The 13,740-nt window shown below is 33.1% G+C and overlaps 1 protein-coding gene across 4 annotated transcripts in view; it reads left to right on the forward strand.

The window, feature by feature from the left end:
• The window catches only part of LOC143240134 (tyrosine-protein kinase JAK2-like), a 144,190-nt gene that overhangs the window by 115,339 nt on the left and 15,111 nt on the right, over window positions 1–13,740 (forward strand). For all 4 annotated transcript variants that reach the window (XM_076482077.1, XM_076482069.1, XM_076482097.1 and 1 more), the window contains one exon: window positions 11,502–11,805. In XM_076482077.1, coding sequence (XP_076338192.1) covers window positions 11,502–11,805 — 304 coding nt within the window. The remainder of the gene's footprint in view (window positions 1–11,501; window positions 11,806–13,740) is intronic.

Below are 13,740 nucleotides of genomic sequence, written 5' to 3' on the forward strand. Positions count from 1 at the left end.
CAAAATAAGGTTATTCTAACACATTGTGTTGCATCGAAAGTTTGCCTGATGGCTAGAAACAATAACAAAACAAATATACAGTGCAATGAATATGCAGTCACTGTTTGCCCAATGATAATGTGCATTTCAATTTTTCATAAAATCTAGTAGTCTGTCTAAAACTGTAAAAGACAGTAGAAAAATTTACCATTTTGGCATATGAGGGGCTTCTTGCTTGTTAACTCTCTCTCTACTAAGTTGATCAATTCAACTGATCTTGTAAACATTTTGTACTTATCATAGTTTTCATACAGTAACTGTTTAATACAGAGTGTGTATCTTTACAGAATTCTGCATGCTTTAAGTAAACATTACAAGTCATTTGTTCATAGAAATAAGATATTTTATTAAAGATTTGACTGTAAATATATATTTAGTATTTTGTTTTTATTAGTCCAAGTGCAAAAATCTCAAAAGTTCATCATGATGAGAAAACTACTTGAAGTAAAAATGTATTCTCAAGATGACTGGTGTGGGTATTGAGACTTTAAGTAAAATAAAGTACAGAACCTAAAGATGACCTTAGAAGGTCAAAATGTTGTTTTGTATTTTATTTTAAAGTTTCAATACCCATACCAGCTGTCTTGAGATTACAACCTCAAAGTTTATGTGCATAATCTGTGAAACTTTGTAAATAAATTTCAAACGTTTTTTTTTTCTTCTCATTAATTTTTTTATTTTATGTGTTATTTTTCTATCTTAAATGCATAGAATATTAATCAGTTTGACTGACCTTATAACCACCAAACAAAATCAGAATAAATCCAAATTATCCTTTTTTCTTTCTGGAATGACACAACATTTGTTTATTCAAATAGCTTTAAATGTACAACAGTATACATATATTTATACTTAAATTTTGTCATTTTGTTGATCAATGAACTGTGTTTTAACTAGTTATTTTACCATTATAAGTTGTAAATCACTTCACAGACATGTAACTCATACTGTTTTACATTACACATGAGCTACTCAAGAGTCTACTTTTTGAAAAATGTTTCTCACATTATTATTATTTATTTCATCTCATCTAACATTAATTAAATTAAAACTTTGAAAAAAGAAAGGAATAATAATGTGCAAAAGCAAAAATTCCCCATACCTCTGACAATGTTTCTAGCTGTGTACAAGACCTATTAAAAATTATTCTAAGTTCATCGATATATTTCCTGTGGAAATTAAGTTTCAAATGAAAGTAAAATTGACAATTCTCTGTACAGAAAACAATGCAGTATATTATATAATCTGGTAAATGAAAACCTTGGCTTTCTGTTAGCTGTAATTAAATTTTACTGAATGTCAGAGAAGACAATTGTCAATTTCACAAAAAAGAATGTGACACTTTGGTGTGGCAAGAGATGTCTGATTTTCTGTTTTCATGCCTCTGTAACTAAATAAGATTGAAGGCTATACAAATTATGCTTTGCCTGAATGTTGATGATGTTATAATTGAGTAACTCACATTAAGATTTTAACTTCTTGAAGGGATGGTGAATAAATTAAGAAGAGATGATGCCTAGAAAGAAAAATCACAATTCACCTACTTGGGAAAATTTAGGATTTTTTAAAAAATATTTGATTATAAATGCAAAAACATGAAACTTGTATACTCTTAAAATATGGATTATTACCTAAATTTTTATGTTACATTCATAAGAAATTAATTCATTGAAATCTTGTCAAAGATGCACATGGAGAAAGGGTTAGGTAAAATTAAAATTTGCATAAGTAATGAAACCTCATTAGATCTTTGAATGATAGCACACCTTGTTAATGACAATATGTGTTGACATCATGATTCCTACTTCTGTGAGTTAGAGAAACTGAATAAAATCAGAAACAATTAAATCCTGGCAGTTATATAGAACTTAACAGATAGATAAGAGGAGTAAACATTATGTCCTCAGCACTAGTTTTTGGGAATGGGTGAGTTTTACATTCATAAGGACATCAATTAATGAAAAACTACTGTTTTGCCCTTCCAATGTACCAGATCAGGCACAAAGTCTGATTGCAATGGAAGTCTCCATACAGGGACTCTGTCACCACATTAATTCTGTCAGGAGAAAATCTGTTTTTTTTTTTTTTACATGTCTTGATTGCATATTGAATAATAAATCCTCACTCACAATCTGTAGTATGTACTGGTGCTATGAGGGCAAGAGCTACATGCTTCAACATTTTTGGGATTTTTTTGTAGTGCTTGTTGATCTACTTTGATCCTTGGGTAGTCCTCACAACAAACTGTCGTCTTCACATCCTTTCAATATTCTGTTGTTTTTTAGAATAAGTTGTGATCTGGGCAGTCTTATCACTGGTTTCTCTTGATTCGAGGGCATTGTACTTGGCTATGAGAGTGTTTATTTTGTCATTACATCTCTCTGATATGTCTTCTGCAGGCAAGAGAGATAATGGTTTGAAACCAAGAGCACTGAAAGCTTGTGTTATGTTTGAGTCCTTTGGAAAACTCAAGTGGAGATTCTGTTTAAGCTTGTCAATGAAGAATATTTTCATCTTCTTTACATTGCATGTGTCTTTAAGAACATGCTTTCTCTTGTGCAGTAACTTCCCTAACTCAGAATCCAACTGTATATGCTCTTTTTGTCATGTACCATCTCCTTTTTTGATAAGTGCTGCTTTCTGGTTTGATAACAGTGTAGGAGCTGTTCCATTTGATTTTTTTAAGTCTGAAGAAAAGTTGGTAGAGACTTGGAATAATTTTGGATCTATGGGCCTAGTGTAAATACATCCAGATCCTTCCAAATGATTGTAACAGATCTCTGAAGAAAGTCATTAGCCATAGTTTCTGGTCCATTTGTAGAATACTCACTAACTTTCAATTTGTCAATCCCTGGGCATTTCACTTCAAAAAACCAGTTCATCAAACTTCATATTTGTACATGGGAAATTTTCTTTTACCAACCAGAGAACTACCTTAAGAACAATGATGGCAGCCTCTTCATTTCCAGAGAGAATTCTACTAATGGCTTTCTCAAGACCATCTAGCTTATGTACTTATCTTAACATTATTGGTGTCCTTTGTAAAAGAATTGTCTTTTACATGTCTCTTGCACAGGTCATTCTCATGTTGTTAGACTCTTCATGATGCCATAGCGATGAATATTTAGCAAGCAATTTCTGCTGTAAATGGCAAGTATTCTGCCCATCTTCACTGTGTTCACCAATATTGCTGCTGCTTCACAGATTTAAGAATTTTTTATTTTTTATTTTTAATGAAAAAGTGGCACATCAAAAGGTCACTTATTTTATCCTTATCTCCCTATAAGAGGAACAATGGCATGGTCTTCTGTATATCTGTCTATAAATGCATCTAAATAATAAGTATGATGGTGCCATCTGTTGTGCTGAAATACAAGATTTAATGCCAGGAGTGGTGACAAGACTTATGAAGTTTGCACCATCTATTTAATGGGATCACAAAAAATTCATAAAAATTTCACACTTTGGGTATTCAAGATTCAAGCAGTTAGAAAAATAACTATGGTATGTGCAACAACCATTTATTTATGACAGAACACAGTTTTAAATAAAACTAACCTCAAGAACATGACTTTCATTTGGATCATTCCTGAGAGTTTGATTTTATCTCTGTTGATGTAATTTTTAAATGTAAAACTAAGAACTCAAAAGTTTGTAAAAAACAAACAAACATATTTTTACACTAAGGGTTGCACTTTCACAATGTATAAAACATTACAAATTACATCAGTAAAGTTTATGAAAATTTTAAATATTTTATATTGAATCATTTTGATACAATAAGCTGCTTATAACAAAGGAGCACAATTTGAACACTTATATACAGTGAGGTATGAGCACTGTGATACTAAGTACTACTAGTGCAAACAACACCTCTAGGCAAGTTTTTTTATAATAAGCAATATAACAGGAACTTGTACAACATTTTTGTGAATGCAAGCTGTCACTGCTGATGTCAAATAAGTTGTTTTGACTTTATGGTTACATTATGAGGTCAGTCCATTCAACTACTTACAAAAAAATTAAGTTGTATTTTCGTACCTAAGCTACATCCCAAATAAAATAACTCAACAGTATCAAATAATCATATGACAACAAAGCCTTTCATCCCACACTTAGCTGTAGAAACAAAAATTCTAACAAGTTGTATTGAAACTGAGCTTGGAACGTTTGACAGATTTGTTCTGCTTGATACTTAAAAGATGTTTCATCTTTAAGATAAAAGTTATGAATAAATATACAGCCCTCTGTCTCTTGGTTTATGATAATTGTTTTTCAACAAAATAGAAATTTGAGTTACTAACACATCTCTACAGCCCCTCACACACTGGTTTAGGTTTAGACATGTTGATAATGTATTTCATAGATTAGAAGACAATAACCATCATCACAGTTATTTCCAGAACAGGTAAACAACATTGATTCTTATGTCAAATTCCCTTAGGAAGAAATGAATGAAAATCAGGTATTAAATTACATGACTGTAAAAACAGCAAGAATCTTCAGTAGTTGTAATGTGAAAATCCTCCACAAATTTGGTGATGGTAACAATTATATAAAGTAGAACTCAGCCAATTTAAGTCAAAAAATTGAAATATTATGGTACATTTACAAGATGACCTTTAACATATGCAGTAGAAGTGATCTACGACATGAACTGTAATTGATATCTGACACATTTATCAACAAATATCACTTCCCTAAACATATTGTCACTAGACCCTTGTCCAAATACAAAAACAAACTAAATTAAAGAAAAAAAGAAAAGGAAAACACCATGTACTTTATAAAGGGAATCAAATGCATAAACTTAGATATACCGTAGTTTGTGTAACTAAAAATGTCAAACATATGGAAACGTAAAAAAAACCCATTCTAAATAGCAAAGTTATTTTTATCAAAAAAACTAAGCATTAAAATCTGAAGTTATTTAAGAAAACTGTATTATGACAACTACAAGTACCAATATGACTGATGCAACAGCACTAACATAAACAAAATGGAACACAAACATTAGGATCAAGAACACAACAACCCTCATCACACATTTATGAATGCAGCAAAACAAATAAATATCCAATTAGCATTAGCAATTTTAAAATATTATGTAATGAAAATAGTATGAATAGAAGAAAAGTAAAATAAGCATGAATTATTTGTAAACTAAATCGTAGTTTAAATCAAAATACAAGTGTTACATTGTATGCCTTCTAAATTGGAACAAAATGCTTACAATATTTCATATAGTAGGGAGCAGTTACTTGATAATGGCCACATGAGTTCTCAAAGCATTGTAATAAAATTAAAATAGACAATCCACTTGAAAGCTTTTTCTCAGGACTTTTATTCAAACATGAGAATGTTTAGAGAAGTGGTTGTCAAGCACTGTTTATTTGTGTTGTATGTCATTGTGACATAATGTAAATGTTGGTCTATATCCAGGTGATAGTGGATTAACTTACATGAAGCAACAGTTAGGCATTATCTGATATTTTGTCAGAATTTTGTGATTTAGTCTACCATTGCCGGGTGGAGTCATTTTCTGACACACATAATACATCTGCTTTTTGAATTTTGGGGATCTGAGACAGTTTGTAGATCCTGAATAGTTCGATGTTCCCTGATGGAACAACTCTACATTGCAACATTTTGTCTCCTTTCACTTCACTTCATTGGAAGGTTCAGGATCACCATCGTCACTGATGATAACCTGGACCCATTGTTAGCATGCATGTTGATTCAATTTTCAGCTTATTCATTCCTCTCTTTTGTCATTGAAGTCTTGAACACCATCAACTCTTACAGGGAGTCATAGTTATACTCCTGTTAGTGAGTTCCAACCCCCAACTTTAGCCCCTTGGTACATTGGTATCCAGAGTTGATTGTGTATATATCCAAGGTTTTAACTACTCAGTCAGATTGCCAGCAGGGTTGGTGATTCTTGTATACCCTCTGGGGCTGCAGAACTCAGTTTCAATAATTTCTGGACATGTGATAACTTTAACCACAGTTCCAGGAGTACTGCATATCCTTGAGTCATAATTAGTCATTCAGTTCACACCTTCACCACTATTATCTACTTAATGTGTAGTGTTTCTGTCTCCCATTGATCATCAAGATTTAGAATTAGTTCTGTGGTTACCTGTGCTTCTCTGGTCTGTGGGTAATGAGAGAAGTGTGCTAGTTATTCAGTTTTTATTCTTGTCAGTTGATGGGTCTATGCAGGAAGGAGATTTGTGTCCAGTCATTAATTTTTCTTATCTGTATCAATGTCTAGATTATCTGAGGTTAACATTCCTTAATCTGTGTTGATTTATTTTATTTGGGTTGTAGATGTCCATGTTGTTACAGTTGGCTCCTGTCTGTACTTTACCACAGTAGTGTTATATCACCACTCTCAGAATTTCTGGTGCACAAAAATTCAGGCACTGCAGTTCTGTTGTTTTTTTTCTTTGAACATGCATCATCTTCACATGGCTCCTGCCAATATTGTAAGATTTTTTTATCTCATCCCCTTTGTTTCATTGTACTGTGCACATGCCATTCCTTGAACAACAAGTTACTGCTGGAACTATTGCATTAGCTATCAGATCATCACATGCTGATTCTTCTTTCAGAAACAACCAAGGTAGGCTTCTTTTTTAGGACAGACACATCTGTTCTTACTCCATTTCATTGTGTCATTTGTCTGGGTATTTTTTATTTATCATCTGTCTCTCAGTTGGACTGAACTGACTCCTAGCCAACTCAAAGCTGTAGATCAAGATGTCACACACTCACTCACCTCTCCTGCTCCCACTGCACAGATGGTTCTGTCTCTTCTGGGAATCGTGGGCATCATATGAATCACTCCTTTTATTGGTCTTTATGCAACCAAGGGTTATAAACATTGATTTTCTGGTTCCCCCCTTTTATTAGTCTGGATCATTCTTCAATTTCAAGGGGTTATTAAGTTGAAACACTACTGCAATATGGGTTCTTCTACTGCTGCCTATCCAGAGTTCCATCTCTTCATGAACGCCTTGCTTCAGGGATTGGGTACATGCACCAACCATCTCGAATTCTATGGTCTATGCATGGATGAAGAGAATCCCCTACACATTTTTTTTTTCTTTTCCACAGGTAGTGTCTCATATTCTGGACTTATTAGGGGTAAATTATCAGGCTTCACTCTGACAATTCTGTGATGATGTCTTGTGTTTCAAGGCACATGGTATAGATTCCCTTGTTTTTTATTTTTGGACTTCTTTTTCTTGGAACCAGTCCTGTCTTATCACTCTTCTAGCTTACCATGTTTCATGGCTGATGCCTGTAGTAGCAGATCATTTGTTTCAATCCACACAGATTTTCCTGACAGAATAGGTGTTGCACTGCAAGTTTTTGTTGGAATGGCTCTCATTTTGCAACTCCAATTGATGAAGTGACCTCTCATCAGATCACCCAACTTCTGGCAGTTTGTTTCCAGCAACTCATCTTCAGGCTTTGGCAGTAGATGCTTTCCATCAGGACAGAATGAGATTTTAACTGTAAGCCTTCACTCCACTTCTCATGTTACCCAGGGTACAAAATATGATTTACTTCAACCAATTGCAGATCCTGTTCATAGCACCAGATTGGCTGGATCACTCAAGTTTTTGCTTCTTCTGGTGTGTCCAACTTTTCCACTTCTTTTATTAGGTTCTCTCTGTGGAGGCAGCCATGATCTGAGGTCGTACACTTGGCTATTCAGAAGCTCAAGCTTCACTCCTAGTGGTTTTGCTGTCTTTCACATAGAATCAGGGTTTAATTTCTGAGGTTACAATGCATCTGTCTCAGTTTCTGCTTAGTCTGAAAGGCACATTTATAAACAGCAAGTACATGCTATTGGCAATGGTGTATTGAGAGATGGTTGAACCTCATTCAGTCAGTAGTGTCAACCATAACTCATTTTTGATTTAGCTCTTTAGCAGAGGGTTTTGCATTTTCTTCCTTAGTTGTCTTGTTTAATGTGGCTTTATTAACAACCATTTGATTATCATGAATACATATTATTTGAGTCCCCAGCACTATCCAGATTCCTCACATTGTTTTGGATAATTTGCCCTAAATGACCATTACATTTACCTACCAAGTATATTGAAGTCACATAATGTAGTATTTCTCAGTGCCAGTTTGTAACCTGATTGTTATATGCCAGTATCTCCTATGCCTGCAGGTTTTATTTTGTGTCTACTGATCTATGGACATCACAGGTTGGAGTGATTTGCACCTTTTGCCATAAACCATTTTTGTCATTTGCATTGTCTTCAGATCAGTTCTTGTTACATGACATATTGACAGATTGGAAAGGAGTTCAGTCTTTTTCACCTGTTCATCTGATTTCTATTTCTTTCTTCTGTGTCCAATCAAATTTTGATTTTGATTATGTTCAGTGAGGGTATTGACAGTTTTGTTACCTGCACTTAATAACTTTAGAGATCCCAGACTGTTTTTTATTCTGGGCTCTTTTTGAAGGTGAAATTTCTTCTGCAAGTTGCATGCAATCAGATTTCACTTTTATGCATCCTCAATAACTTGGTTGAATTGCTCACTGGATATCATTGACTATCATAAGTAAAGATCAAGGAGATCTTGCCCATTCTTCACAATCTTTGAATTGAATAAATGGAGTTTGGCTTTTAATAATTTAGAGAACTTGGTTCACCTTCTGCACTGTTTCCAGAGCATTTTACCTCAGAATTCTCCAATGTAATTGCTCTCTAGATTCTACTAGTGGAGCTAGGGAGTTCTTATTATGCCCAGTTTCCAGTCACTGTGTTGGAGAACAGAGGATTTTCCTCCAATGTGCTGGAGTGAATTTCTACAATCTTAGAAAAGAGTTCAAGGTTGGGGTTTCTCATACCTGGATCCCTGGAAATTTTCCCAGATGTCAGTAAGAGAGACACCAGCCTATGTGGGAGCCTGCTCATAATACTGGTACAGATTTGATGCTTTGCTATCCAGTTGGGGTGTGTGTGGCCCTTCTTTTTGATCAATATAGATTCAAGACATTGTTCATGGAAGGGTGTCTACTGTATCCTCATAATTCCACATGTGGAGTGATCCCATCCTTGGTCCTTTGAGCACAGTTGTTCCATATTCTCCCCATAATTCTGTGGGCAAATGGAATGTAGCTTGCCCATTTGGTTGGGGAGTGAGGATAAAAGCTCATACAATGTATTTTGTGTTAACTATGAAATTGGCAATTCTGCATTCAGAAAACAGTGATATATAATGCTTTATTTATTAGATGAAATCCTTGGTTTCTTATTTATTAAAAAATTATAGACTTAAATGTAGGAGAGAACAATCAACAAATCCTGAAAAAGAGTATGACAGGTGGGTGTGGCAAGAGGGGTCTTGTTTTATATTTGATAGCTCTGTAACTAAACAGAATTAAAGCTCTTCCTCCTCAGCAAGAGCCAGTGTTAAGAGACTGGGATTGAGTCACTCTAGAAAAGTGGTAACATTATCTGAGTGGAGTGCTTCTATAGAGTATTAGGATAGAGGGTGCATTAATACAGATAGAGAATATTACCAAGGGTAATTATGTGGGGTATAAAATACTGGAGCAAACAAGTAAAAAAATCAGACTGATGCTTAGATGAGCAAAGAGAAAAATCTGGTGGATGAGTAGTACCCATAAGTTTCAGGAAAGATAACTACTACTGGAATACATTTTCAGTGTAGGAAAATATTAACTTTCTGATTATTACCGTTTTAAAATATATTATTCCAATTATCTAAATGATTGAAATATTGCCTAATTTCTCTTTATTTTTTTCAATTAATTCAAGGTTGTTTTTTTTACCATAATTGATTACTGTCAAGACTTACAAAAATCATCAACTATTCAAATCTTGTGAGAATAATTAATTAGTTGAATATAATTAAATAATGATTAATCATTAGTCACATTCTATAAATCACCTAACTCTAATAGAAACATGCATTTTCATTTTTCTTGTAATCAAACTTTAACAATGATATTAGTTTCACACAAATACCAATTATTCTGAACAGTGAACCACCTCCGTATTTGCTCAGTAATAAGTCTGGGGGCTTGTGATGCAAACAATCAGGTTTCAATACTGATGAATTGGTAGAGCACAACTAGCCTAGTACATAGATTAGTGGAAACAAATCTTAAATCCAAAAAAGTGGTCATACAACTTCATATTATACTCTTATTATGTGTGACTATGTAAGGCCATGTATTTCTTTGCACAGTAGAATGTTCTTGTTGATCTATTTCTGTAATAGGGTTTGGCCTAGATTTATAGTATAGTTTCAGGCATGAAACAATTAAAAATTGAGTATTATTTAGAATAATAATTGAATTTCCAAGCAGTGGACCACATTTAAATATTTTTTTGTTATATATGAGTAGGTATGCCATGGAATTTTGATAAGGTCACGCGTGAGAAAAATGAACAAATGAAACATTGTTTATATAAAATGGTTTTGTGGATGGGACTGAAGTAAATACTGTCTTCTTGTACTTTTGGTATATTTCATTAAACTACAATGACTTTGTAAGTCAAATGACACTAAGAGTTGCATGTTAGTTAAGCCAAATTTTTATAAGGTATGTGAATATGGAGGGGTTTGTATCATATAACATTTTTGTTAAAGTATGTCTTTGAATGGCAAAAGTTGGGACACATTAGTCTGTACAACACATTGATGCAGTAGCAATGAATTTAAATGTGTACATACTATTTTTACATGATTTTGTAGAATGTAAATATCATGCTTCAGTAGTAATGAGCTTAAATGAGCATGTGCTAATTTCACATGATTTTGTAGACTATACAAACCATGAAACAATATCAGTGGACTTGGATAAACACATACTACTTTCACATGAACTTGTGGACTATATAATACTGGGCAGGAACTTGAGTGAGCACATGCTTCTTTCACATGGTGCTGTTTATTGATCTTGTAGTGTAAATTTGATTCATAAAGTGAATTTCATTTTACAATTTTAGTCATAAATTTTTTTTACTAAAGTGTGAACAATGTACAAGTTAAAGAATTCCTTGACCTTCATAGATAATGATAGACCAACGTAAATATGAATTTATGGGAAACAATAAAATAAAACATCAACAAAGAATTCTTCACAAAACCAAAATTCCAGATATGTTATTTATTACAGCAAAACATTTAAAACATGTTCAAAATCTATATTTCTTTTGATAAGGGATATTACAGTTAATAATATTTGTTCATATAGTATGCATTTTGTGCACAGTGTTAAAAGAAAAGTAATTTAAAAACCATATTTGTTCTTTTTTATAATTCATCTGTTTATGACAACCATGTGATTGCTTCTAATTTTGGGTTTTATAAACATTTAGTGGTAGATTTTTTTTTCCAGCTATAATTATAGAGATTTATATAAAGTAATCCTGGTCTATTTTTTTATTTGTGATCAGTGTATAATTCCAGAAGAAACCATTCTTATGCCACTGTTGACCCTCAACCTACATTGTCACAACCACCTGAGGAAATTTTTCCACCATCTCCTGACCTGCCACCATCATTAGTTCATCAAGGAAAAGGGAATTCAAAGAAAAATTGGAAAGGAGCTTTTGGAATAGCCACCAATAACAGTTACAATCAACTTTCCTTGTATAGTGGCTCTAGTGAGAAATCAACAGCTACTTGTCTTTCTCATGTAGAAAACTCCAGTGGTGGGCCAACTAATACAGTGGACAGTTTGATTCAAATAGAGAATAGGTTATTACATTTATATTTTCCTTAAAACAAAATCTTCCTGAAAATTTATTTTTTCAGGAAAAAAATTCCAAACAAAATAACATATTTATTTGAATATTTTACATGTAGGTAATAATACTAATGTATATATTTCTAGCAAAGTAATTAGATAGTTATATCAAAAATGTGTCCTAACATTTTTTATTGTTTGCAGCAATATTTATAGGAAACTATGTAAGTTAGGTGAAGGTTTTTAGAAAGTTGAAAATAATTACAAAAGAAATATGACACAAATTGAGCTTTCATCACCTTAATATTTATTGTTGTTTTTCAATAATAAGGTTTAAGAACAACTCCAAATATTATCTGTAGGTCAACTAAACACTGTAGTGTGTAAAATTTGCAAGTCAACATATGAAGACACTCATTAACAAACTGTAGGGTTTAAATTGTTGCATGAGCCTTATGTCAAGTACTGCATTTATGAATATTTATTTCATAATTTTATCCTTTTTTTTGCTACACATATTTATTAGCTGGGCTTAAGTCAGTTCTATAATAGTAAAATAGGATACTAACTATTCACAAAATTTCTTGTAGTATTTGATTGCTTTCCTAGAATTTCAATTTAAAGTAGTTTTTCATAATATTTACATATGTCATGATATAGTTTTTGATGTGATTCGTTTGTTTGATTTGTACCAATTATTGTGATGACTTATATTCATGGTATAACACAGTGGAGAGATGTAGTATTGATTTGGTGTGGCTGAAAAATTCAAAATATTCACAGTGCCTGTAAAGTACTTTTTATCACTACAAAGTCAGATTTAAAGTTTATGTGAAGATTGCTGATTTTATTACAGTGGATGAGTTGGGTCTAATATGCTGCATGGTAAGTAAGAAGCATGTTACATTTCCAGTATAGTATCTTACCACTCTAAACAAAATCTTTCTTGACTTACACTGCCATCTATTTTGGCAGATTTTCTCTTGTTACTAATCTTGATATTTGCACTTATCTTTGCATACTAACATTCAAATAATTATGCAGCAACCCTCCAACAATAGTAGTATAACATTATCCCAATCATAACTAGGGCCCTCTTTATTTAATCTTGCAGTGTGAATCACTGCTTGATTGACAGTCTTATTGAATAGATGTGTTTTCACTTGTGGGTTAGTTCACTTATTCATAAGGTTTTACTTTCTTCATTTTGCTACTTCAGGTACATTATTCTATACTGTTTTTATTATCTTTTGTGTAGTGTTATGAATTTTTTTTATTTATCTTTTTCAATTTCATGAGTTGTTATGACTACAACTATTGTTACTGCAGCAGCAGAATTACCAGTCATGTCAGAACCATGATCTTTGGCACATGGAGTGATGTGTGGGAGTTGACCAGTTTCATGCAACATTCAAAACCAACTAATGAATGATCTGTCAAGACTTTAGTGTGATTAGATTTGGACAGCCTTTTTTTCCCACCTGAATATGTTTCTTAGTCATGTAGTGTTTCAAGGGACTTGCCCTGACTTCCTTCCCCTTTGATGGATTTTATTATTCAGGTGTGCTATGTTCTGTCCTTTTCTCCCACTTCCTGTGTTTCACTTCTGTCCTTCTTAGGGTTGAGATTTTAGGTCATCATTTTGAGGAGTATTTGCATTTGGTTGTTAGTTTGTTTTGACTTGCTCATAAGGTGGACAATCATGCTTTTGTTTAACAGTTGTTCCATTTTCTCTTATTTGTACTTGTACTATTTATTGTTACTTCTCTCTTAGTGGGAATTGGACTCTGATAATTCAATTACTTTTTCCTCTCATTGTCTTACTCTAACCATCCTTCTTAGTTAGTACTGATGGGGACCAGACTCCTTCAATCTGCCCATGTTTGGAGGTCCTTGTCAACCAGTGTATGGGTTCTGAAAGTTGTTTTCAGTAAGTCCGATCTTTC

Source organism: Tachypleus tridentatus, chromosome 2, assembly GCF_004210375.1.
Source record: "Tachypleus tridentatus isolate NWPU-2018 chromosome 2, ASM421037v1, whole genome shotgun sequence".
Lineage (NCBI taxonomy): Eukaryota > Metazoa > Arthropoda > Merostomata > Xiphosura > Limulidae > Tachypleus > Tachypleus tridentatus.